At 42.7% G+C, this 27,226-nt stretch overlaps 3 protein-coding genes across 6 annotated transcripts in view; 2 read left to right on the top strand and 1 right to left on the bottom strand.

Moving 5' to 3' along the window:
• Positions 1 to 1,755, top strand: part of VPS35L (VPS35 endosomal protein sorting factor like) — a 48,480-nt gene extending 46,725 nt beyond the window's left edge. For both annotated transcript variants that reach the window (XM_069981973.1, XM_069981974.1), the window contains exons 30-31: positions 100 to 246; positions 1,046 to 1,755. In XM_069981973.1, coding sequence (XP_069838074.1) covers positions 100 to 246; positions 1,046 to 1,144 — 246 coding nt within the window. In that variant the 3' untranslated portion in view covers positions 1,145 to 1,755. The remainder of the gene's footprint in view (positions 1 to 99; positions 247 to 1,045) is intronic.
• Positions 1,756 to 3,776: 2,021 nt separating this feature from the next.
• KNOP1 (lysine rich nucleolar protein 1) lies at positions 3,777 to 16,595 on the bottom strand. Of its 2 annotated transcripts, XM_069981971.1 has the most exons (5): positions 16,530 to 16,595; positions 11,103 to 12,378; positions 9,995 to 10,063; positions 8,971 to 9,024; positions 3,777 to 4,966 (listed from the first exon to the last, which is right to left on the bottom strand). In XM_069981971.1, exons 2-5 carry the CDS (start codon positions 12,372 to 12,374, stop codon positions 4,655 to 4,657), a joined length of 1,707 nt encoding a protein of 568 aa, XP_069838072.1. In that variant the 5' UTR covers positions 12,375 to 12,378; positions 16,530 to 16,595; the 3' UTR covers positions 3,777 to 4,654. The 2 variants fall into 2 exon arrangements, with proteins under 2 accessions (XP_069838072.1, XP_069838073.1); XM_069981972.1 differs by lacking the exon at positions 8,971 to 9,024.
• A 49-nt stretch (positions 16,596 to 16,644) lies between these two features.
• IQCK (IQ motif containing K) overlaps positions 16,645 to 27,226 on the top strand; it is a 67,513-nt gene continuing 56,931 nt past the window's right edge. For both annotated transcript variants that reach the window (XM_069983771.1, XM_069983770.1), the window contains exons 1-2: positions 16,645 to 16,719; positions 23,565 to 23,629. In XM_069983771.1, coding sequence (XP_069839872.1) covers positions 16,659 to 16,719; positions 23,565 to 23,629 — 126 coding nt within the window. In that variant the 5' untranslated portion in view covers positions 16,645 to 16,658. The remainder of the gene's footprint in view (positions 16,720 to 23,564; positions 23,630 to 27,226) is intronic.

The following is a 27,226-nucleotide window of genomic DNA, read 5'->3' as shown; positions in this document are numbered from 1 at the left end:
TGGACAGCCGAAGGTAGACATGGATACAATACTGTGAAACATAATTAACCTTGTGCTAATGTCTCTATTAAATTCCTATTTTTGTGTTCTCTCCCATAGACCCTGAAGCGTCAGAGCGCCCTCTCACTGCTCTTTTTTAACAGTATTCTTGCTCATGGAGACCTGAGGAACAATAAACTGAACCAGCTTGCTGTTAATCTGTGGAACCTGGCCCAGAAGCATGGCTTTGCTGATACAAAAACCATGGTCAGTGCTAGTTTAGTATGTAGGGGCCTATAATCCTCTGCAAGATCGGTATAGAGGCCAGCATTAGTAGTTCAGCATTTAAAGGGCTTGTTTTGAAAGATTTTTTTTTTTTTTTTCAAATTAACTTGTGTGAAAAAGTTATATAGATTTGACATTTTTAAATAGAAATAAATTACTAGTCTTCCAGTACTCATCTGCTGCTGTATGTTCTACAGGGAGTATTCTGTCCAGTCTGACACAAACCTCTCTGACACCACATCTGTCCTTGTCAGGAACTGTCCAGAGCAGTAACCGATATCCATAGTAAACTTTTCCTGCTCTGGACAGTTCCTGACATGGACAGAGGTGGCAGCAGAGAGCACTGTGTCAGACTGGAAAGAATACACCACTTCCTGCAGGACATACAGCAGCTGAGAAGTACTGGAAACTTGATATTTTTAAATAGAAGTAAATTACAAATCTGTATAACTTTTTGACACCAGTTTTCCCTGGATAACCCCTTTAACATGTAAGGATCGTGCTCCCTTGAATCTCTGTGTGGCAGCTATTGTGTCATCTTCCTAGTAGTCTACTTGCTCCAGTATTAAATGGTGGAATTCTCTATTGTAAGTTCTGCAGTATAAAGCATGGTGCAAGGACAAGGTGATCAGCTGAAGCCTCAGTAATTGGTGTAAGACTAAAATCTGATCAAACATTATAGAACAGACCAGGGAAATTCATGATAGGAAGGCATTGTGCATAGGCGGTAGGTTTTAAATTATTAATTGTAAAAGATCCAATTGTTCCTTCTTCCCACTAGGTGAAAACTCTGGAATACATCAAGAAGAGAAGCAAACAACCGGATTGTAGTTACTTGAATGACCTGGTGAACAGACTTCCCCTGCAGTCTAGAACCTAATGGGGTATGAGTGCTTCTCCCATACCAGGGGTTCTGGATTTCCAGATAGAAGATTATGAAGCTGTGCTTGATCTATGGTCCTAGACGATTCAGCCTTGTAGTATTAATGCTTTCATGTACTGTATATATGTGTATTACAACTCCAGTTATGTATCAGAATGTCATCCTAAAGCTGCCTGTTTTCCCATGAAATTCATTGAATGAATTCCCATTTTCTATGCTGTTAGCTGGTATGCAGCCACACTGCCAATCTGTGCAGGTGCCGCCAGTCTTATGTTATGTTACATTTGCCTAATAGAAAGAGATCATTCCATAATGGTCTTTGCCATGGCGTGTATATTAAAAGGAAACCAGCCTGGTGCAGTTAGGCCACATTAATATGTAGTGAATGTTTTTCCAACAAATCCGCAAAGTATAATGCCAACAGCATATCTATAAAAACAAAACACACCAAGCTCTGGGGGTTTTTTTTTTTCTCTCCTTTAACATTTTTTTAAATCTGCAATAAATTAGCAATGTCTGAACATGGCCTTAAGAAGTAAATGTACAGGTGATATAGAACCAATGCTATTTACTATGATACTGTTAAAAATAAGGATTAAAAAGGGGGGGGGAGCATATTGTATATAATAAAAGTATTTGTGATCAATGTCTGTCCAGTTGTCCTGGCTTATTCTTTATACCCTGATAGCTGTAGTTTAGGTTGTTATATGAATCCTACAGAGGGGAGATAAGAAAAAATGCCTAAAGGATAGGGAACAGTCGGCCCTCCAGCTGTTACAAAACTACAATTCCCATCATGCTTGGAAAGCTTTAGCTTTGGCTGTTCACCGGGCATGATGGGAATCGTAGTTTTGCAGCAGCTGGAAGGCCAAAAGTTCCCCATCCCTGTCCTAGGAGAATAGTGATAGTGCAAACACCTACTCTAAGGCAATAGAGCAGGAGGCGACCACAGACAAATGGCCTTTATTAACCGGACATTTCATATTATTACAGAGATTGGGAATCCCACCAAAGCTTTTTTTTTTACCAGATGAGGGGGTGATTAAAGGTATTTCTTAAGTTTTTAAAGTGTGAATAACCCCCATTTTACAATTGAAGAGAATCAGCGGATTACAAGCATCCAGCCTGCTGATGCTTGCCTATAACTCACAAAGCGCTGAGGATGAAGGTAAGTTTTGTACCTTCTGTTTTTATTAAAACGTAACTGTCATATATATATATATTTTTTTTTTTTTTTTTTTTGCAGAAATCTATAGTATAAGCGATTTGAAAAAAAACTCTATAATAGGTTTTATTAGGCAAAAAAGGCTTTCTGTACTCAAAAAGCAATTTCCAAGCCCCCCCCCCCCCCCCCCCTCTCACTTCTTATCTGTGCATTATCAGGCAAATCCATCTTCATTACAGAGAAGCTAGTGAAGACGGGTTCTGCTGTGTCCATTATATCCTATGGAGAGGGAGGTGAGTGAGCAGGGAGAGGAGACATGAAGGTCAGCTGTTTGTACACTGTGTGGACACCTAAAACGCTGGATTCAGAGGTCAGAAAGGTCAGTGCTTATCTAGAAACTTGCTGAGAGAAGATTGCAGGGTGTTGTGCTGTGCAGGATGCCTCCGTGCCCTAGTTCGCCCAAAAATATCTTCTTTTAAATCAACTGGTCCCAGAAAGTGCTTCCAGTGCTTATCAGCTGCTGTATGGCCTGCAGGAAGTGGGGTATTCTCTCCAGCCTGGAGAGCAGGAGATGTTTTCTATGGGGATTTGCTAATGACAGTACCTGACATGGACAAAGGTGGCAGCAAAGAGCACTGTGTCAGATTGGGAAGAATACACCACTTCCTGCAGGACATACAGCAGCTGCTAAGTACACGAAGATGAGATATTTAAACAGAAGTAAATTACAAATCTGTATAACTTGCTGAAACCAGTTGATTTGAAAGAAAAAAAAATCGCTGGAGTACCCCTTCAACTAAAGGCATAGTAGTAATAAAGGAGGAGCAGTCACTCAAGAGCCCATTTATTCAGTGAGGGAGAGTGCAGCATGGTTTTGGGTTTCCCCCTTCTTCCGGTTAGGACCATGTAAACTGAAACAGTACTATTAGTTTATGGAGTCACTGGTATTGAGCACACCTTAGCTGTCTGGTCCAGTAGCAGAGGTTTCCCTGGTCTACAGTCCGGATTGGAGCCCAGATGCACTTTATAGTGACGGCGGTGCTAGACCATCCTCTATCCACAAATACATTTAAATGGCTGCGTTAAAGATGCAGCGGGTTCTTGCTGATCGACACTCTTTGTGCCTGCGGACAGCTGAAGGTCTGCAAGTGTAAAAGGACCCTTTAAAGGGGGTTTCTTGTAAAGTAACCCCCTATCCACAGGGAAACTATCTGATTGCAGAGGCCTGACCACTGCTCCCCAACCACACGGCCTAAAGAACAGAGCCCCATGTCTCCTATTAGAAATCAGTGGTACTTGTTCTATATAGGAACTGGCAGAGATAGCCAAATGCAGCAGTCGGCCGTCTCTATGGCTCCCAACCAACTGCTGGGGCCCTTCACCATCTGATAGATATAATTTTGCAAGATTGGTAAAACCTGTAAAAAAATGATCTCCTTAGTATGTATCACCCAGCCCTAGGCGTACAAATATAAAGACTTTACTTTATTAGGATGCAATGATAAAAAACAAACACAATTATAATTCAGGATACATTATCTGTATGCACATTAAATTCTGAGTATAGAAATTAAAGATCCTAAGAGTATAATATGCATTGTTCTGTCCTTTTTACAATACAGAGTACACAAAACACAAACTCATAAAGATATACATGTGATAAAAGCATCTATATACTATAGCTGTGGATGAGGATGCAGGCGGTATCCAGTCTCACGCTCTCTGCTTGCATGAAACTGCTTTCTAGTCTCTTCAGATTGGAGAATCAGTCAGAAACCTGTGCATGCAGTGTGGAAAAGCCATGTAGTCAGCAAATAAAGCTTACCGATGGTCAAATGATATCACAGAGACAGACAGCGCTCTGAGAACTCTACTGTATGGAGCCTGGAGCCAGTGCTACCATTGTTTACTACATACCAGCCAGCAGAGATCTTAAATTGGTTATCCAGCATTGGAAAAACATGGCCACTTTCTTTCAGTGGTCTTACTATTCTTGACTCCAATTTGCGTGGGATTTTACAACTTGGTTCCATTGAAGTGAATGGAGCTTAATTGCAAACCACACCTGACCTGGAGACAAGAGTGGTGTTGTCTCTGGAAGAAAGAGGCCATGTTTTTCCAATGCCGGATAACCCCTTTAAAAATGGCGACTATCTGATACAAAGTACTAGTTGGAGACTCTGATTTCACATATTCTACAATGAGCTTTGCCATCCCTTCACTCCAGGCATTACTGATGCCACATTTTAGCATCCAACAGCAGAAAAACATGGACTTCCCTTGGATCAAGTAAAACTTGATCCCGTAAGGTTTTACAGTAAGTTGTCTGAATCCATGTAGAGTCAGTCGTCAAACTTCACCGATCTGGATACAGTTTTGTCAATAAAGAAGCTCTTATTGGGGGTGGGCTGGAAGCCTAAGCCGATTCCTCTGTTCTGTTTCCAGGAAAGTGCTTTGTCAAACTCAGACATCAGGTTCCTCTCCAGAGCTTGTTCCTGCTGCTTCCCCAAGGCCATGTTGGCTTTCACCTGGTTTGAGGGTGAAATCCCAGCTGCTTGGTTTCCCTTCTTGAATCCACCTAATAGTCGAAAAAACTTGGTTTGCTGGTCTGAGTTTTGGAACGCAGCCGTGTCCCACTGTCCGAACTTTGTCCCCTATTTAAAAGGTTAAAATATTTCATGTCACTTACTGGGGATTCACTCCAGCACATGATGATAAAGGACAAAGCAAGTCAAACTGCCCAACAAGGGAAATACGGAATATGACTGGTTGTTACCAACTACATTAACACTTTATATGCATTTGGGTCACAGTGTTTAATATAGCTGCCTCGTTTTACTACAGTAATATAATGTTAAAGGGAACCTATCATCGTCTTCATTCTTCATCAGGGTGACCCCTTGGCTTTTGCCTGCTCCGCCAGTCTAGATTGATAGATCACTCTGTATACTCAAATAGGAAGAGATCTATCAGTCAAGGCTGGGGACCTAATACTGTAAAAACTAGTGGTGAGAGAGTTCTCAGCAGGTCAGAATGTCTCAATCAGTATGATGGCTGTACCTATAACACAGGGTGATGCGCATTGGTATCTTTTTTAGCTCCTAGTCATATATTCTGCAAAGCAATGGTCAGATTTAAACAATGTATTCCAGATGAGCGTGCACCAAAGCTTTGTAAAGTGGTTACATGTCTGGCAAGTCAATGTCTCTTCAACACCCATTGTTAGTAAGGGCTCATTCACACGGTCAGTGTTTTTTCTGAGCCGCAAAACCTCCTGCTAATTTTTCTCCGTGATCCGTGGAAAATCATCCGAATTTGCATCCATTTCCGTAAAATGTGAATAGTACTAGTTTGCATAGATATGATCAGTGACATCCGTTAAAAAAATAAGGATCCCACAGACTTCTAAATCCATACCTCAATCACAATACGCATTAGGACATGTCCTTATTTTAAGGAATGGATTACGGATAAAAAATAAAACGGACTGTGTGACTAGCCCAATATAAATCAATATAAAACCATGTCCCAAGGGTGCTATAAAATAGATTGTTTGGCTCCTATCTGCCCAGTTGTAGGCTTATGTAGCCCAGGAGAGGCCATTGCTAGTGTGAAAATGTAGGGACCATGTCTCTGAGGACACCCTAACGTGGTGACATGGTAAACTCTGGTTGGTCAAATAGTTTGCTAAGATCCTAATTTTTTAATATCTACAGAGAATGTTTTTATTGTGTGTACAGCGGGGGAAATATATACGGTAAGCACCTGTGGAATGACCTATCAGTAGCCAACTATGGAGTAGGCAACGACAGTCCATCGTCTACTCTGTGGGACAAATTATTTTGGCAGAGGTGAGCAAAACACAATGGATACAAGATTCCTATACCTCTGTATAACCATATCAGTAGCCAAAGCTAATGCTTGCTATGAAGTATGCAATGACAGTCCACCGTCTACTCTGTGGGACAAAGCAGAACACTTCCCCAATACTTGTAGTAACTGTCACAATTGATACGAGATTCCTAGTCGTTGAGAGGGCATGTATACCCCCGGAGATATACTGTACTTTGTCTTGCCAGTTCTGCACTGCCATGTGTTATTGTTGGCTGGTTATGCCACCTTTACCATTAAGCTTTGCCGGCTTTCTGAAGGCTGCTATTAACCCATTGTGGCCCTGGCACACATAATTACCACGTTTCAGGGTCTGTCTCTACTAGATAACTGCAGGCAATTATTCTTCCAGCAAACACAGCTCTGCTAACCTCTCCCCGAAGCCTAAATCATCCCCCTGCCGATCCCCAGCCCGCCGCCGCCGCCTAATAATCAGCCTCCAATCAGCCACAAATTGCTCCAATTCTTCAGCAACTTGTCACGCTGTAATGCTTTGGGAGCGAAAATGAAATTTACAACTACAATATGAGAGCGCAGAAAGATCAATTGACTTCTTAATTTACATTACAATTACTTTCTTTTTTTCCTTTTGCTTTGAATTAGACGTAAATTGCCTCCATGCTGACTCGCAGAATGAGAGAATAGTGTCTCTTTATCAGATCTCTTGGTTATCGGCCAGAAGATAGAAGCGGCAGGGGATGGGGGGCTCTGTTCTGGACGGTACTGGTTACTGGTAATGGGAGACACTAAGCAAATGCCTCTTATTTTGGGTTATGTTATAGTTTATAGTTTTAGGCTTTGACTTATCCCATTATACATGAACACTCTGCCTGGCCGAGAATGCTTCTGTTCTCAAAGGCCAGACTGGCAGCCGTCCTGAGAACAAAAGAATCAGGCAGTTGAAATCCAACATGCCCGACCCTTCTCTCCCCTGCCACTGGGTTAGTAGCCAATGAAATCATAAGGTACAGATGACACTCACGTGGATGGCCAACTTAAATACATAGACTATAATGGAAGGCGCCATCTCTCCCTGCATCTCTGCTCATGTAAGATTGCATCAGATTATTTGTGAACTCTTGTGAAGTGAATGGAACTGGACTGTAATACCACACGCAACCTGTTGGGAGGGGTGGCACTGTTCTTGGAGGTAAATATTTAAAGGGAATCTGTCAGCTCCCGGGCACTACCTAAGGTCCTGACAGTGTGCTGTAGCTGGCAGTCCCCTAGTGAGCATGGTGCCTTTTGGTAGTTTGTCCGTGCAGTGGATTATGTACAATCCTACTGTAATGAAGTGTCAAAGAGGAGTTGTTTGTGCCGCACTCTTGCCACACCTCACCACTCCTTCCTCTTGTTCATGAATAATCAATGCTGCCCGGCCTCCTGCTCGCTCAGCTCTCAGCCAGTGTCTCTGATTGCAGGTCAGTCCTCTGTAGGCAGTTTATGTCTGAAAGATACACTCAGATATAGTTGAATCACCTAGGCCAGATGTGTTGGAGCTGTGGGCTAGGGGTAACTTACTTGTGTAGAGACCTGCCAGCAGTTTAAATCCCTGTTGAAATTGAGTAGATGTCCGCTATTTGGGTGGATGATGGCAGGGGGGCACTGAGGGACACAGGGCACTGGAGGGACACTGAGCATCCCTCTGCCATCATCCTCTCCAGCAGCCACAGCCCGCACAGCTCTGGGAGTCGGGTCATGACATCACCATGTTATCCAGGAAGTGAAGCCTTGATGCAGTAGTAAGTGTAGGGGGAAAAAAAAGCACTTTATAAGCATTTCCCATAATAAGAAGTGTATATTGGGGATTTGTATAACTTTTGGGGGGCAATACAAAACTTTAATAAAAATTTTCAACGGACTTCTTTAAATGCGGACATCCACTCAATTTCAACAGTGTGTGAACATTGCCTTTCTCTGTGTTTTTAATCCACTCCTGGTTTTGGTTGCAAATTACTGAGCGTGAACATAGCCTTAAAAATAAGATTATATTTTTTTTTTTAAGAACTATATTTCATGTCCATCAGGGGATTTGGACCAAAAATTTACTGCTGGCAGCTCTCTAGACAGGTGAGTTACCCCTAGACCACAGCTCCTACACATTTGGCTTCAGAAATTCATCTATATCTGAGTGTTTCTTTCAGACATAAACTGCCTACAGAGGACTGATATGCAATTAGAGACACTGGCTGACAGCTGAGTAAGGAGGAGGCCAGACAGCATTAATTATTCATGAGGAGGAAGGAGGGGTGAGGCCTGCCAGAGTGGGGCACAAACAACTGCTCTTTGACACTGAATTACAGTAGGAGACCTGAGATTGTGCATAATCCACTGCACGGAAAATTACCAAAAGGTGCCCTGCTCACAAGGGGACTGCCAGCTACAGCACACTGTCAGCAACTCAGGTAGGGCCGGGAGCTGACAGATTCCCTTTAAGGAAGCATTTCTCTATGTCACAGACTGTTTCCTTCTTAATACTATCAGACTACTATCCACACACTATTGCACACTATTGTTTTTATATTAGCGCTAGTTTTTCCCTCACATAGTAACTAAAAAGCAATGCTGGGGAAGGCTGTAAGGCAAAAATGAAGGTTAGAGGTCACATGTGTCTTGATCTTGCACCTATATGTATGATACAATATTGCAGTAATGTACAATAGTATGCAACATTATACAAAAAAATAAAAATAAATAACGCTGCCAATTTATGCATGAGGAATGGAGGTAGAGCGGCCTCCTGACTCCTCCCGGTTCTCTATACAACCTTGGTCTTTCCAGACTCTCGGTCTATATCCTCCTGCAGAGCTTTTCGCCGTGCCTGGATAAAAATAAAAATAAACATTTTAAGAGATTTTTTTTTTTTTTAACTGGGAACTTAGGAAAAAAGATATACGACCCCTGTGACACCCGCCACATCTTGGACTATCCTCCCTCCCTGGTTTGTGGGTGAGTAGACGGTCATACCCCATGTGACTCCAAGGCAGACCTTATAGGATTGGGTGAGAGAAGATTGTCATAGTAAGAAACGTACATGACCACCACAATGTGCAGGGGGCCATGTACATCACCAACAAGAAACAACAAAAGGAATTTAAACAGCGCCTGTCAAGAGGAAATCCCTGTGCGGATTGGCAACCAGCCTCAACCAAACATCACATCAAAAGCAACCCATTTTCCTAGTGGCAGCTGCGTCTGCATGCAGCTCTAGAGACACTACCTCCGTGATAAGTACCCTTTAGGGGTCATTCTAGATGGTCCAATATGCGGCCATCATTTAGATCGGTGCTCGCTTGAAGTGCCCTTACAAGGCATGATCAATCCATTGAAAACATAGTTATTGGCTGCACATCTCCTGTTTACACAGAACGATTTGTGGCCAATAACGATGATTTTTATGGCCGCACAAAAGATGGTTAGGTGTTGCTCATCAGCTGATCTCTGGCTTTTACACTGGCCGATTTGGCTAATTGAGCGTTTCTAGGGGCGTTCGTTAGTGATAATCAGACCGTGTAAAAGGACCTTAAGTTACCAGACTATCTTAAAGGTATCCAAGATATTAGATATAAAGGAAACAGCACCACACTTGCCCATGGGCCGTTTCTGGTATTACAGTTTAGCACCATTCACAATTTCCTAAGTTCTGCAAAAAAGTCTCATGGCACTTCTGTAACAATCACAGTTTTTACAGGCAGTCTGGATAGCAATAGTCAGCCAATGAGCCACTCCACAACTAGTTACAAACATCTTAATATCATATCAGCCCACAGTAGCCTTCATGTCTAATTTACCGTGTCAATATGTACTTCATCTCTGCTTCCATCTTGCGCTAATCCCAGTTGGTTGCCCGTAGGCGTCTCCTATGTCATAATAAAAATATTTAAGTAAGTGTTATATTTAGCTGTACAACTAAAGGAGACAGAGGAAAAGTCCTTCACTCCTGCATTACCGAGGCCTGACTGGTAGGGATCTAAGATTACTGGACAGTCATATAAAAGTACAAGACATTTATCCATTTGGTACCAATTGTCTTCCCCACAGTGCCCACCCCTAGACCGATGTCTTCCCCCCCGTGTCTCATTCTCACCCACAATGTTCTTCACAGTTCTGCTCTTCCATACATCTCCTCCCTCATCAGGGCTCTACATTATGTAAATGACCTAAATCTAACATCCTTCATAACTAGAGATGAGCGAACCGGGTTCGAGTCCATCCGAACCCGAACGTTCGGTATTTGATTAGCGGGGACTGCTGAACTTGGATAAAGCTCTAAGGTTGTCTGGAAAACATGGATACAGCCAATGACTATATCCATGTTTTCCACATAGCCTTAGGGCTTTATCCAACTTCAGCAGCCACCGCTAATCAAATGCCGAAAGTTCGGATCGACTCGAGCAGGCTCAAGGTTCGCTCATCTCTATTCATAACCTAAACCCCTCACTCCTGTCTTCAAATCTTTTCTTGTGCTGCACCAGATCTCTAGACTGAGACACCTTGGAGAATCTGTTTAATTCCCAACATGTACAGCTTTAAGCATACCCTAACACAATATACCCACAGAATGGCTGCTGACCACTTGGTGAACGCCTTCTCTACCTATCTACTACCTTTTTTTATATATAAAATTTTGATGGACCATAGTGCAGATCAACCATACCCGAGTCACCCCTACTTTTGAGCAGGACCATTACTTCTATTGTTTGAATTACAGAATAGTTTGTTACTATGTGACCTTGTCTCTACACATACGCCCTGTACTGTACAATTTTTCTCTCTGTGTTGACTTCTCTCCTGGTTTTGGTAAAATCCCGACCAGTGAGCTCCAAAAGCTAATGGACATAAGACTGACCTACTGATTTTTAGCAATATCATTGATGCTCAGTTATTAGTGATACATACTCGCTTCTCAATCGCTTCTTCAGGATTTTTCATCTTCTTTTTTTGCTTCTTTTTGGGAGCCTCTACGATATCTTCATTTGCAGACTGCTCTTCATCACTATGCCCCAGCATCTCCTCCCTCTTCCTTTTCTTCTTTGATTTTTTCTTTTCTTCCTTACAAGTCTTATGTAAAGATTCTTCCTTACTTTCCACCAACTCAGTCATTTTGTTTGATTTCTTTCCTTTCTTCTTCTTCTTGGGGGCTTCTTCAGAGTCCCTGTCCTTAGCTCTGTTGTCATTCACGTCAGATTTTCCTTCATTCATATTCAAGTCTTTGCTCGTTTTCCTTTCTTTGGAAACTCTTGAAGACTTTTCACTTTCTCCACCATGATCTTCAGTGGCTTCTTCAGCATTCTCAAACGTCACCTTCTTTTTCTTCTTTTTAACCTTTGCATAGTCAGACATCTCAGGCTTGACCTCTTTAGGAGATTCTATCCCTTTCCATAGCTCAGAGTCCTCCTTTTTGTTCTTCTTCTTCTGGATCACCAAGTCATCAGTGACATTGTTTACAGTTTCTGAGGCTTCATCTTCAGATATGTTTTCGGCTGGCTTGGACTTTTTGCGTTTCCTTACTTTGGAGCTGCTATCACTGTTGGGACAATCTAGTTTATTGGCTGTTTGATCTGCTTCAATGTCCTCGTCCTTGGAAAGAACTTTCTTTGTTCCTTTTTTCTTTTGTTTGGTGATCACATCATCTTCCAGAATCATGCTCCTATCCTCGGTTACACCTTTATTTGTGCGGACACACTCACTTGTGCTTTGTGAATCCAATGCATCACTATCTTTCTTCTTTTTTTTCTTCTTTTTCATCCCACTTTCCTTAGTATCCTCTACAGCAGAGAGTTTCTCATTCTTTTCATGCACTGGGTCAATACTTTTTTGCACGGCAGCATTTTTCTTTTTCTTCTTTTTTGGGACATTTTTATCGGTTTGCGCGTCACATGTCCTCTCAGTATGTAACGCATCTTTCTTCCTTTTCTTGTTATGGGTCTCCCTAGCAGAGGTGGGGTCACCTGAGATATCCAAGGTAGTTTTCTTTTTTGGTACTCCATCTGTTATTTCAGAAGCCTCCTCTGCGGCCCAGGCTTTCGTCTTCTGTTTCTTCTTCTTAATTTTAGGTTTTTGTTCAAGATGCTGGGATTTTGTCATTATTCTGTTCTTAAAATTCTTCTGTTTCTTCTTTTTCTTTGATGGTTCCTGGCGGATTGTAGATTCTTCATCACTAATAGTCATAATGCTGTAGGATACGAAAGGTGGAATTATTTTAAAACGTAGGTACAAGACTTTTTATGTCCTATTGCAGTAAAGTGTGTGTGTGTGTCTGTATATATATATATATATATATATATATATATATATATATATAGATAGATATATATATACACAGTGGTACCTTGGTTTAAGAGCGTTTTGGTTTAAGAGCTCACAGTTTTTCAAAATTGTGACTTGGTTTAAGAGCATTGCTTTGGTTTAAGAGCTCCCTGTACTGGGTGGGAGCGCGAGTTGGGGAGAGGCATAGTCTGCATAGCGGGGTCTACAGCACTGTACTCTGACCCAGGAAGTCTCCCTCACCTTCCAAATCATAGCTGATCCACTTCAGGCTGGGCTTACATCAGGGGACAGGACTGTGGAGGTCTCCCTGCAGTTTCTGTCAGTCCTGATTGGTCCATGCTGAACACACCCCTTTCCCCATTGCTGTCATGTGACCACACAGACCTCTGACAGCGGCCCTGCTTTTCTCTTCTAGCCTGTTGTACTACGCTACTGCATTATGGGGATCTGCAGTTCCATCCTGTATCTACAAACCGCTGATGTGTTATCAGGTTTATGCAGTTAATAAACATTATACTCCACATGCTGATTGCTATACTGTACAGTAACTTACAATATCACATATTTAGCTGTTTCTCATTGTTTGTTTAATCTGTTTTAAATGTTATTTAAAATATAAAATCATTATTTTTGGGCTGTGGAACCAATTGTCTGCATATCAGTGATTTCATATGGGAAAATTTGCTTTGGTATAAGAGTGGATTTGGATTACAAGCACGCTCCCGGAACAAATTATACTCGTAATCCAAGGCACCACTGTATATATACACTCACCGGCCACTTTATTAGGTACACCATGCTAGTAATGGGTTGGACCCCCTTTTGCCTTCAGAACTGCCTCAATTCTTCGTGGCATAGATTCAACAAGGTGCTGGAAGCATTCCTTAGAGATTTTGGTCCATATTGACATGATGGCATCACACAGTTGCCGCAGATTTGTCGGCTGCACATCCATGATGCGAATCTCCCGTTCCACCACATCCCAAAGATGCTCTATTGGATTGAGATTTGGTGACTGTGGAGGCCATTGGAGTACAGTGAACTCATTGTCATGTTCAAGAAACCAGTCTGAGATGATTCTAGCTTTATGACATGGCGCATTATCCTGCTGAAAGTAGCCATCAGATGTTGGGTACATTGTGGTCATAAAGGGATGGACATGGTCAGAAACAATACTCAGGTAGGCTGTGGCGTTGCAACGATGCTCAATTGGTACCAAGGGGCCCAAAGAGTGCCAAGAAAATATTCCCCACACCATGACACCACCACCACCAGCCTGAACCGTTGATACAAGGCAGGATGGATCCATGCTTTCATGTTGTTGACGCCAAATTCTGACCCTACCATCCGAATGTCGCAGCAGAAATCGAGACTCATCAGACCAGGCCTCAGTTTCCTGTTCTTAGCTGAAAGGAGTGGCACCCGGTGTGGTCTTCTGCTGCTGGAGCCCATCTGCCTCAAAGTTCGACGTACTGTGCGTTCAGAGATGCTCTTCTGCCTACCTTGGTTGTAACGGTTGGCTATTTGAGTCACTGTTGCCTTTCTATCAGCTCGAACCAGTCTGCCCATTCTCCTCTGACCTCTGGCATCAACAAGGCATTTCCGCCCACAGAACTGCCGCTCACTGGATGTTTTTTCTTTTTCGGACCATTCTCTGTAAACCCTAGAGATGGTTGTGCGTGAAAATCCCAGTAGATCAGCAGTTTCTGAAATACTCAGACCAGCCCTTCTGGCACCAACAACCATACCACGTTCAAAGGCACTCAAATCACCTTTCTTCCCCATACTGATGCTCGGTTTGAACTGCAGGAGATCTTGACCATGTCTACATGCCTAAATGCACTGAGTTGCCGCAATGTGATTGGCTGATTAGAAATTAAGTGGTAACGTGCAGTTGGACAGGTGTACCTAATAAAGTGGCCGGTGAGTGTATATATATATATATATATATATATATATATATATATATATATATATAATGGGGGGCACTGATCACCCCTCACCAACAACCACAGCAATACATGTCTAAAGCAATGGCAGTCAGGCATAAATAGAAGAGTTGTACAAGCTAACACGACAATTGCTATATGCAGATATAATCTGATGATTAGCCTCCATTCTAGATTCCAGATTCTATATATTCGCACAGCAATGAAATGCTCCAATTTGATTTCACTTATCTTGACTTTTACACTTGGGTGAAAATACCCATATATATTATATATATAATCCTCATGGTTATTCCCATTAGCTCCATGGCAAAACCACTCAGTCTAGTACAGTATGAGGTGTCCCAGTGACACCAGACCTCAGCACAGACAGCCTGCTGGGAGTAGTAGTATAATGTCAGCACAGGCAGCCTGCTGGGAGTAGTAGTATAATGTCAGCACAGACAGCCTGCTGGGAGTAGTAGTATAATCTCAGCACAGACAGCCTGCTGGGAGTAGTAGTATAATGTCAGCACAGACAGCCTGCTGGAAGTAGTAGTACAATCTCAGCACAGACAGCCTGCTGGAAGTAGTAGTATAATGTCAGCACAGGCAGCCTGCTGGTAGTAGTAGTATAATGTCAGCACAGGCAGCCTGCTGGTAGTAGTAGTATAATGTCAGCACAGGCAGCCTGCTGGGAGTAGTAGTATAATGTCAGCACAGGCAGCCTGCTGGTAGTAGTAGTATAATGTCAGCACAGGCAGCCTGCTGGGAGTAGTAGTATAATGTCAGCACAGACAGCCTGCTGGGAGTAGTAGTATAATGTCAGCACAGACAGCCTGCTGGGAGTAGTAGTATAATCTCAGCACAGACAGCCTGCTGGAAGTAGTAGTACAATCTCAGCACAGACAGCCTGCTGGAAGTAGTAGTACAATCTCAGCACAGACAGCCTGCTGGAAGTAGTAGTATAATGTCAGCACAGGCAGCCTGCTGGGAGTAGTAGTATAATGTCAGCACAGGCAGCCTGCTGGGAGTAGTAGTATAATCTCAGCACAGACAGCCTGCTGGGAGTAGTAGTATAATCTCAGCACAGACAGCCTGCTGGGAGTAGTAGTATAATCTCAGCACAAACAGCCTGCTGGGAGTAGTAGTATAATCTCAGCACAGACAGCCTGCTGGGAGTAGTAGTATAATCTCAGCACAAACAGCCTGCTGGGAGTAGTAGTATAATCTCAGCACAGACAGCCTGCTGGAAGTAGTAGTACAATCTCAGCACAGCCTGCTGGGAGTAGTAGTATAATCTCAGCACAGGCAGCCTGCTGGGAGTAGTAGTATAATCTCAGCACAGGCAGCCTGCTGGGAGTAGTAGTATAATCTCAGCACAGACAGCCTGCTGGGAGTAGTAGTATAATGTCAGCACAGGCAGCCTGCTGGGAGTAGTAGTATAATGTCAGCACAGGCAGCCTGCTGGGAGTAGTAGTATAATGTCAGCACAGGCAGCCTGCTGGGAGTAGTAGTATAATGTCAGCACAGACAGCCTGCTAGGAGTAGTAGTATGTCAGCACAGGCAGCCCGCTGGGAGTAGTAGTATGTCAGCACAGGCAGCCTGCTGGGAGTAGTAGTATAATGTCAGCACAGGCAGCCTGCTGGGAGGAGTAGTATAATGTCAGCACAGACAGCCTGCTGGGAGTAGTAGTATGTCAGCACAGGCAGCCTGCTGGGAGTAGTAGTATAATGTCAGCACAGGCAGCCTGCTGGGAGGAGTAGTATAATGTCAGCACAGACAGCCTGCTGGGAGTAGTAGTATAATGTCAGCACAGGCAGCCTGCTGGGAGTAGTAGTATAATGTCAGCACAGGCAGCCTGCTGGGAGTAGTAGTATGTCAGCACAGGCAGCCTGCTGGGAGTAGTAGTATAATCTCAGCACAGGCAGCCTGCTGGGAGTAGTAGTATAATCTCAGCACAGGCAGCCTGCTGGGAGTAGTAGTATAATCTCAGCACAAACAGCCTGCTGGGAGTAGTAGTATAATCTCAGCACAGACAGCCTGCTGGGAGTAGTAGTAGTATAATCTCAGCACAGGTCACTCAGTACCACGATATGATACATGCCAATAATAAATCGGACTCACAGGAGAACTGCTGCACCCACGTGTTCCCATACAAGCGTCACCCGGAAGTCGTAGAGGCTTCTTACTCGCAGTGAACTCTGGGTAAGAAGTCTCTGTTTGCTCGTTACCATGACAACCCTTGCCGGTACTATGGCTGCAGTGAGCAATGGAGCGTCTGTACCCAGGAGTCTATGGCAGCAGATCTGTGAAGGTAAAACACACACACACGATTAGTCACACACACGATTAGTCACACACACGATTAGTCACACACACACACACACACACACACACACACACACACACACACACACACACACACACACACACACACACACACACACACACACACCATAGTTTGCACTATTCAGTGCCTAGCTATTAAAACGTTGCCTACTGCTGGTCACCAGCCTGTCAGTCTCCATCTGTTGCAGGACTATAACTCCCAGCATGCCCTGAAAGTTGAAGCTGGAGAGTGTTGAAAACCCTCTATACCAGTGTAAAACTACAACTTCCAGCATATAGCTGTCGGGGCATGCTGGGAGTTGTAGTTGTGCATCAGCAAAGAAGCCACTGGTTGGGGAAGAGTGCACTATACAGTCATATACAGTCCAGTATATTATTCTTATAATTTCAGATGACATCAGGGTCAGCATATTGAAGTAATAATCAATAGTACACGCGGGACTATTACAGAACAGGGGTCACCGCTGTGTGCCAGCACTAAACGTCTGTGCATATGTACCGTATTTTCCTGCGTATAAGACGACCCCAAAGTTTTCCAGTTAAAACATAGAGTTTCTAATATACTCGCCTAATAAGACTACCCCGCTTCCAACGCACACCAAATAAAAATACTAGTACATATGGGTGAAAGGTGTGTTTTTTTGGGCACAGCGCCACTCTACCGCATCTCCTTTTTCCATACCTTGGATGTCTGCAGCTTGCTCTGCCCTTCATACTGTTACCTCATACGGTGGGGATGCGGCCGGTGGGGAGGTTTTTCAGCACCCGCCCTATAAGACAACACCTGGCGTATAAGACGACCCCTGACTTTAGAGATTTTCCTGGGTTAAAAAGTAGTCTTATACGCAGGAAAATACTGTATGTCCTTCCATCATGTGACTGCTGGGACATCACGAGTGCCTTCCAGCCAGGAGTGCAAAGAATATCTATCTATCTATCTATGTATGTATGTATCTATCTATCTATCTATCTACACACAGTGGTACCTTGGTTTAAGAGTAACTTGATTTAAGAGCGTTTTGGTTTAAGAGCTCACAGTTTTTCAAAATTGTGACTTGGTTTAAGAGCATTGCTTTGGTTTAAGAGCTCCCTGTACTGGGTGGGAGGCAGAATGGGGGAGGGGTATGGTCTGCATAGTGGGGTCTACAGCACTGTACTCTGACCCAGGACGTCTCCATCACCTTCGAAATCATAGCAGATCCACTTCAGGCTGGGGCTTACATCAGGGGACAGGACTGTGGAGGTAATCTCTCCATAGCTGTAACCCCTCTCTCCCCGGACAGAGAGTGCTGCTATACTGTGCCAACATCTGTCCTGCTCATTTCTTCATGCTCCCTGCAGTCTCTGTCAGTCCTTGTGTTTCCCATCCTCTCCATTACTGTACAGTAACTTATAATATCACATATTCTGCTGTTTCTGAATGTTTGTTTCATTTTTTTTACACGTCATTTAGAATAATAAGTCATTATTTTTGGGACGTGGAACCAATTATCTGCATTTCTATGATTTCTTATGGGAAAATTTGCTTTGGTTTAAGAGTGGATTTGGATTACAAGCACGGTCCCGGAACGAATTATGCTCGTAATCCAAGGCACCACTGTGTGTGTGTGTGTGTATATATATATATATATATATATATATATATATATATATATATATATATTTTACCGTTCAATAGTTTGGGGTCACCCAAACAATTTTGTGTTTTCCATGAGAAGTCACACTTCTTCACCATCATACATTGTGAAATGAATAGAAAATAGAGTCAAGACATTGACAAGGTTAGAAATAATGATTTGTATTTGAAATAACATTGTTTTTACATCAAACTTTGCTTTTGTCAAAGAATCCTCCTTTTGCAGCAATTCCAGCATTGCACACCTTTGGCATTCTAGCTATTAATCTGTTGAGGTAAGCTGGAGAAATTGCACCCCACGCTTCTAGAAGCAGCTCCCACAAGTTGGATTGGTTGGATGGGCACTTCTGGCGTACCATACGGTCAAGCTGCTCCCACAACAGCTCAATGGGGTTCAGATCTGGTGACTGCGCTGACCACTCCATTACCTATGATAGAATACCAGCTGCTGCTTCTGCTGTAAATAGTTCTTGCACAATTTGGAGGTGTGTTTAGGGTCATTGTCCTGTTGTAGGATGAAATTGGCTCCAATCAAGCGCTGTCCACTGGGTATGGTATGGCGTTGCAAAATTGAGTGATAGCCTTCCTTAGGGTGCCTTCACATGTACCGTATCGCTGCTTTTTTTATCGCTGCGTTTTTAACGCTGCGTTTTTATCGCTGCGTTTTTGCTGCGTTTTTTACATGCACGTTTTGATTTTCACATCACAAAATCAAAACTCGCATGTAAAAATCGCACCAAAAACGCAGCGATGAAAACGCAGCAATACGGTACGTGTGAAGATACCCATATTCAGAATCCCTTTTACCCTGTACAAATCTTCCAACCTTACCAGCACCAAAGCAACCCCAGACCATCACATTACCTCCACCATGCTTAACAGATGGTATCAGGCATTCTTCCAGCATCTTTTCATTTGTTCTGCGTCTGACAAACGTTCTTCTTTGTGATCCAAACACCTCAAACTTGGATTCATCCATCCACAACACTTTTTTCCAGTCTTCCTCTGTCCAATGTCTGTGTTCTTTTGCCCATCTTAATCTTTTTCTTTTATTGGCCAGTCTCAGATCTGGCTTTTTCTTTGCCACTCTGCCCTGACGCCCAAAATCCCGCACCCTCTTCACTGTAGATGTTGACACTGGTGTTTTGCGGGTACTATTTAATGAAGATGCCAGTTGGGGACCTGTGAGGCGTCTGTTTCTCAAACTAGAGACTCTAATGTGCTTATCTTCTTGCTTAGTTGTGCAACGCGGCCTCCCACTTCTTTTTCTACTCTGGTTAGAGCCTGTTTGTGCTGTCCTCTGAAGGGAGTAGTACACACCGTTGTAGGAAATCTTCAATTTCTTAGCAATTTCTCGCATGGAATAGCCTTCATTTCTAAGAACAAGAATAGACTGTCGAGTTTCAGATGAAAGTTCTCTTTTTCTGGCCATTTTGAGCGTTTAATTGACCCCACAAATGTGATGCTCCAGAAACACAATCTGCTCAAAGGAAGGTCAGTTTTGTAGCTTCTGTAACGAGCTAGACTGTTTTCAGATGTGTGAACATGATTGCACAAGGGTTTTCTAATCATCAATTAGCCTTCTGAGCCAATGAGCAAACACATTGTACCATTAGAACACTGGACTGATAGTTGCTGGAAATGGGCCTCTATACACCTATGTAGATATTGCACCAAAAAACAGACATTTGCAGCTAGAATAGTCATTTACCACATTAGCTTGAGGCCCAGAGTAAAGTGTCATTGCATCTCCATATTATGGAGGCACGCCATATAAATCATACGGTGGCCATGCCTTTAATTTAGAGTACGGGTATGGAACCTTCTCTAAGGGTATAAACACACACACCGTATACGCAACGTATTTACTGCTGCGATACGCAGCAAATACGCAACAAATATGCAGCAGATTAGACCTAAATAACTGAACACAGCATCAAATCTGCACCATCAAATCTGCTGCAGATCTGCTGCGTATCTGCTGCGTATACGGTGTGTGTGTGTTTGTACCCTAAGGGTACAAACCCACACACCGTATACACAGCAGATACGCAACAAATACGCAGCAAATACGCAGCAGATTTGTTGGCACAGATTTGATGCTGTGTTCAGTTATTTAGATCTAATCTGCTGCGTTTTTGCTGCGTGTTTGCTGCGTATTTGCTGCGTATCGCAGCAGTAAATACGCTGCATATACGGTGTGTGGGTTTATACCCTTAGGGTACAAACACACACAGCAGATACGCAGCAGATTTGATACTGTGTTCAGTTATTTAGATCTAATCTGCTGCGTATCTGCTGCGTATCGCAGCAGTAAATACGCAGCGTATATGCCGTGTGTGTTTGTACCCTAAAGCTTTGGCTGTCCAGGCATGATGGGAGTTGTAGCTGAAGAGCCAAGGTTTCCTACCCCTGTTTTAGAGGTCCACTTGAACATGTGGTCTGAAGTATGTGGACTTACACAACCTAAAGTGGTTTTCTGGGCAGAAATACCTTTTTATTATATGCCTCCCTGGTCATAAAAAAAAACACAAGCCTGTATACTCACCTTCACCAACTCCCAGCCGTCTGAGGTCTTCCAGTCCCTGCTGTTCTCCTATTCTTCCTGCTTCTCATGACCTTTCATTCAGCAGGGACTTCAAGCTTAGTCAATCGGTGAGCGGGGCCGACAGTTCCTGTCTGTATGAGACATCATAAGTATGCAGGCTTTTTTAACAAAAATTGCATCCCTTTTATTGTTTAACAAGCACAGCTCTGGACATTTAGTAGTGGCGGTGCCTAGTATCAGAATGGTGGGGGTCTGACTCCCTCACCTGACTATAAGTCAACTGAAGGCACTGAAGCATTCCAGCAAGTCTCTTATGGCCTTCATTGTTTCCTGAGCACAGAGCTGTATACTCACTTAATAGTGGCCAGACCTAGGAGCTCCATGGCCCATCAGCCATCTGAATGACTGTGACCACCAGGAATCTGATGTAGATGGCATATTCTTAAAGGGCACCTTCATGATTTACATTCACTTGATAGTAGACGTTGACAATGATTTGCTGATCTCATTTAGAGTGAGGGTGACTTGGCTAGTTGTTGTTAAAGGGTTCATCATGACCAAGGAAATTATTCCTATCCCCTTTAGCTGTCTGCCATGTTCTTCCTAACTTTTTGTAGTACCATGTTTCCTGGTGCTTTCCTTCTTTGTGGACTTGTTACAAATGTTTTTATTAGGGATATGGAACTATAATGCTCCAGGACCCCTGGTTTGAACACCCCCATACACAGTGAACAGCACTGAACCCAACAACAATTGTCAAGTTCATACAACTTCCCTGTATTGTATAGAAGCACCCTAATAATGATATCACTTTGTTAGTGTTTTTCTCCCAGCTGCACTATGTCTCCTGCTCCCTGTGCTGTTAGCAGGTCTGATCATCTAGTCCTGTATATGATGAGGCAGCGTTGGATCCAGCACAGTCACAGCTGCGGGATGCGGCCCCCTCGGACAGCACAGCTGCACTACCGGGAACAAACACCCCGCTTGTGCTGGATGAAAAACTGTTTATTTACTCATCTCTTTTCCCTGGCCCTAAACCAGCGTTGTCTGCACTCAGACTAAAATAGACGCTGGCTGCTCCTCAATACAAGCGACATGCTGTGGGGGGCTTCTTAGCCATTTCAGCGTATTTCACATCCAGCAGAAGGTTATTCCCCTAAACACTACAGGCTGTTTTTAGATTGATAATATCAGCATATGGGAAATGGCATCATGTATAATCCCAATAGTTGGAGTGGGGAAGAGGGCAATGAAAAAAGTAGAGAATCCCTCTAAAGTGACTCTGTACCCACAATCTGACCCCCCGAAACCGCTTGTACCTTCATATAGCTGCTTTTAATCCAAGATCTGTCCTGGGGTCCGCACGGCAGGTGATGCAGTTATTCTCCTAAAAAACAACTTTTAAACTTGCAGACCTGTGCCAAACTGGCGCGGCCTAGATTGTGTATGCATTAGGCTGGCACAACCTCTCCATCCCTCCTCCCCGCCCTCTTCATGATTAGGAATGCCCCAGGCAGGTATTTTCCTATTCATCAGCTGTGTGAGCACGGCACATGAGCTGGATCGTTAAGGCACCTGTGCAGTTTTCCCAATGATGAAGAGGGTGGGGAGGAGGGACGGAGGGGTTGTGCAAAGTTAGGGCACAGATACTTCAAGCCCTGGCCGTTGGGCACGGGGCTGCAAGTTTAAAAGTTGTTTTTAGGACAATAACTGCATCACCTGCCGAACGGACCCCAGGACAGATCTTGTATTAAAAGCAGCTATCCGAAGGTACAAGTTGCTGAATCTGTTGGTACTTCTCATCATACCTGTCGTAAACATTTTTTTTTGAGATCTCAACAGGGGTTGTGACCTCAAGCAGTTTTGCAATATACTCACTTTATTTTTAAACGCTTTCTATGTGTAAATCAGCGTTATACATATGGTCAAATGCTCCCTCCGGGACGATATTTCGTCTTTTCTCTGTTCAAAAGAAGAGACCAAACACAGCAAGTCCCAGTTCTTTGTGCACTTACACAAGGAGAGACACCTGTCCATCATGCAGGTTGTATATCAGCTGAGGGCCAATTATATTATTAACTTTTACTAGTTATATTATCAACTATGCTGCTTACCAGTAGACAATACTCTTTGTTATGCAACAATTCAGTCTCTATAATATCACTGTGTGGTTACAGAGGTTTTGATGCTGTGTGACAGGAGAGCTGACCATACAATGTGAGCACCCCCAAGATTCTCTGCTTCTAAATGTGGACTGGCAGCAGCTGTACACATGCGCAGTGAAGACTTGTCCCGTTCTGTTTGCGCTCAGGAATGGCTGTCAATCAATACCAAGCCATGTCTTTGAGCGAGCAAAGGACTGTGACTTTCTGTGTTTCGTCTGTTTTTTTTGAACAGAGAAAAGACCAAATATCCCCAGACACAGGCTAGCATAGTAACAATTGCTCGTACTTAAGCTGGCCATACACATTGGATCATTGTCCGATTTCAGTGTGATGGCACCAGCATTTCTGGTGGCCTCCTGACAGATGACATTGGGTAAGAGAAGGTTTGGGACATAGCAGTCATTGTATCACAGTGCATTGTACGACATTGTAAAACTTCCATGTTTTTCTTTTTTTTTCAGAATATGAGCTGGAACAGCCGTCCTTGCCGCCCAGTATCAAATCTAAAGAAACCTCGTTGATATGCGTGAGTACAAACAAGGATATTGTCCTAACAGCAAGGCTGGCGATGGAGCTGGTGACTCACTGCGGTCTGAGATCCTTCATCCACTTTGATGTCTTTTATACTTTTTTTTTTATAATAATAATAATAAAGGATTTTGGTTTTGGAAAACTCTGACTCATAGCGGAAGTTCATTTCAGCACTAGTGTTTGTCTTCCTCTGCGTGTGAGAACGATAATCACAAAACAACCTGCTCAGGGGATTGTTGACGATGGAACAAAAGGGCAAAAACTGTGCGAGAAAGTTCTGCTTTGAAGAATTGTCTGTAACACAGACACAGATACGACCTGTATACTTCTTATAGTGATCTCCAGGAGCTGTAATAAATAATACGCTGTAATACAGCAATACAATACTTAAATAAGAATTTTTCACTGACTTCTCCTTTAAGGTATTAGAGCATCGTCTCCCTTATGTAGACCTAGACCCTGATTTATCAAGCTGCCTGAACCCCACACAGTCTGGTGTTCCCACAGCAACCAATCACAGCTCGGGATTCTTTTTACCAGAACTGAATAAGATATAAAACCTGAGCTATGATTGGTTGCTTTGGAAAAAAAAAAACAGACAGTGGCAGCTTGATAAATCTGAATCATGGAGTTAAAGTGTACCTGTCTTTTAATTTATTTATTTTTTTTGCAGAAATCAATAGTACAGGCAATTTTAAGAAACGTTGCAATTGGGTTTATTAGCCGAAAAATGCATTTTTATCATGAGAAAGCATTTTGAAGCTCTCCCCTCTGTCTTCATGGTTCTCTTATGGAGAGGGGAGGGGTTGAGAGAGATGAGGCACCAAATCAGGACAACAAAGAGTTAATTTACAGCTACATCACAGGGCTATCTCCTCTGAAGTCAACACAGACCTCTCTGACCTTTGAATACCGGCTTTTACACAGCTCCCATTGTGTATTCCTTTGTTTTCTGCTGGCGACTAATCTCCCTCCTCCCTCCTCCCCTCTCCATAGAACAGACAGGGCACGACTGATGTAAAAGAGTTGATATTTCCTGATGATGAGAAGTGAATGAGAAAGAGGAGGGACCTGGGGAAAGTGTTTTTGCCTAATAAACCCAATTACAAAGTTTCTTAAAATCCCCTGGACTATTCATTTCTGCAAAAAAAAAAAAAAAATGACAGTGACACTTTAAAGTGGTTTTCAAGCCCTTAAAATATTAACAGATAGTAGGAAATGGCAGGACAAAAAAAGCCCCAAAGTATACTGTATTTACCTCCATGGAGCAGAAGTGCACAGATGATGTTCCCATGCACTTAGCATGGGATTCTGTATAAGCACCATTAGGTGAGTATGACTACTTTTATTTTTTTCAATATTTTAATACATTTAGACTACCTTGACAACTCATTTAATGGCTACTGTAGTTTTAAAGAAACTACCCTCTATGAAAGAGAGAAACCCTCTATGTTCTTGCTCATGTGATAGGAAACATATTTGTAATATGCTGTACGTCTGCTCCACATGCTCCACACAGGTAAATCAAGGCTTCTCTTGTGTCCATAACAGTGCACCTTCTGCTAAAGTATAATCTACTATTCCCTTTAGGTTGGTAACAGCATCAACAGCCGTAGCAAGTGTTTAGTGGAACCTCTTCCTCGCTGTTCTGCTGCTGTTTCTGGTATTTCTGCTAGCACAGCACAATGCAAAGCCAGTGTATCAGTGACCACTTTTCCCTCTACATGCCATTTATTGTAGTGTACAGTGTAAAGTTTCAGTCTAACACAACTCAGGTTGTTTAGTACATTTTCATCAGTACTATTGGCCAGAGAAGTCAGGAAAAGGAAGTCCTGTGTGTGCGCTGCTGCTAAACAGCCCGGCTGTGGTCCTACCCCATAAAATAGAGAGAATGAGGAATAGCTGGGTATCATGAAGGGGGATTTCAGGGGCTCAATAGCAGCAGTGACTTCCCTATAAGCACTTAAGTCACCAAACCATTCAGGGTTTTTTTCAAACACTTTTTGTGAGATTTATCAAACATGGCGTAAAGTGAAACTGGCTCAGTTTCCCCTAGCAACCAATCAGATTCCACCTTTCATTTTCCAAAGAGTCTGTGAGGAATGAAAGGTGGAATCTGATTGGTTGCTAGGGGCAACTGAGCCAGTTTCACTTTACACCATGTTTGATAAATCTCTGTACACATCTGCTCACTTAATACCTACACAGTCGCATAGCAGAAGGTCCCCACACTGGATTTTAAGAAGAAGCCCACAAAGCTGAACCATGTAATAGATAGGTCCCATACACACTGGGGTGACTGGGTAAGCAGCAGTTCTCCTACAGTTTAGTACTAACCAGGGGCGTAGCTAGGGGTTCAGCCTAGGGGGGGCGAGTGAGTCTGAGTGGGCCCCCAACCATTGTTACCCATGGGGAACCTCAGCAGGTGACAAGGATTTCTGAATAATAATAATAATATAATAATAATAATAATAATAATAATAATAATAATAATAATAATAATAATAATATAGGGAATATTCTTTTACATTTCTTATAGTGAATAAGGATACAGAGCCGTGTAAGAGGTTTCTACATCTGGAATATAGAACCACAAAAAAAGTAAAAGGGCTTAACATTAGAAAAATATAGCTGCCTTCTTCCACAGACAGCACCACTCTTGTCCTCAGTTTGTGTGTGGTATTCGACTAAAGTGAATACAGCCAAGTTGTGATACCACACACAACCTAAGAGCAGGGGTGGCGCTGTTTTTGGAACAAAACAATTATGTTTTTTTTTTAATTCTGGAGAACCCTTTTAACCAGATTATCTTTGCCTAAAAATAATAGTGGTATAGGTAATAGGCTTTTAGACATTAAAAGGGGTGAGCTGGTATGTACAATCCAAGATATGTGATGAGCTGCTAGATATCCATCTCCTATCTATCTATCTATCTATCTATCTATCTATCTATCTATCTATCTCCTATCTATCTATCTCCTATCTATCTATCTATCTATCTATCTATCTATCTATCTATCTATCTCCTATCTATCTATCTATCTATCTATCTATCTATCTATCTATCTATCTATCTCCTATCTATCTATCTATCTATCTCCTATCTATCTATCTATCTATCTATCTATCTATCTATCTATCTATCTATCTCCTATCTATCTATCTATCTATCTATCTCCTATCTATCTCCTATCTATCTATCTATCTATCTATCTATCTATCTCCTATCTATCTATCTATCTATCTATCTCCTATCTATCTATCTATCTATCTATCTATCTATCTATCTATCTATCTATCTATCTATCTCCTATCTATCTATCTATCTATCTATCTCTCACTATCTATCTATCTATCTATCTATCTATCTATCTATCTATCTATCTATCTATTTTTTATATCTATATAGACCACCTCTTCATAGATGACCACCACTCTATACAGACCATTCCTCTATATATATATGGATATATATATCTGGCTGCTGTGTCTGGTCAGTGGTGTGGGTGGTTGTGTGTGTGTGTGTGTGTGTGTTGTCACTCCTCTCACAGTCCTCACTCCCCTCACTCCTCTCACAGTCCTCACTCCTCTC

The sequence above is a fragment of the Dendropsophus ebraccatus genome, chromosome 9 (genome assembly GCF_027789765.1).
Source record: "Dendropsophus ebraccatus isolate aDenEbr1 chromosome 9, aDenEbr1.pat, whole genome shotgun sequence".
Taxonomy (NCBI): Eukaryota; Metazoa; Chordata; class Amphibia; order Anura; family Hylidae; genus Dendropsophus; species Dendropsophus ebraccatus.
Note: the sequence above shows the minus strand (reverse complement) of the source record. Positions and strands in the feature narration are given on the sequence as shown.

What these genes read in the sequence shown, in the direction of transcription:
- KNOP1 (XM_069981971.1), bottom strand. Translation starts at nt 12,374, where the DNA reads ATGACTATTAGTGATGAAGAATCTACAATCCGCCAGGAACCATCAAAG. An exon ending in ATGAAGTACATATTGACACG is followed by an intron (nt 9,025 to 9,994) that starts GTAAATTAGACA and finishes ATTTTTATCCAG; the next exon opens with GCACGGCGAAAAGCTCTGCA. An exon ending in GAGAGTCTGGAAAGACCAAG is followed by an intron (nt 4,967 to 8,970) that starts GTTGTATAGAGA and finishes CCTTTTAAATAG; the next exon opens with GGGACAAAGTTCGGACAGTG.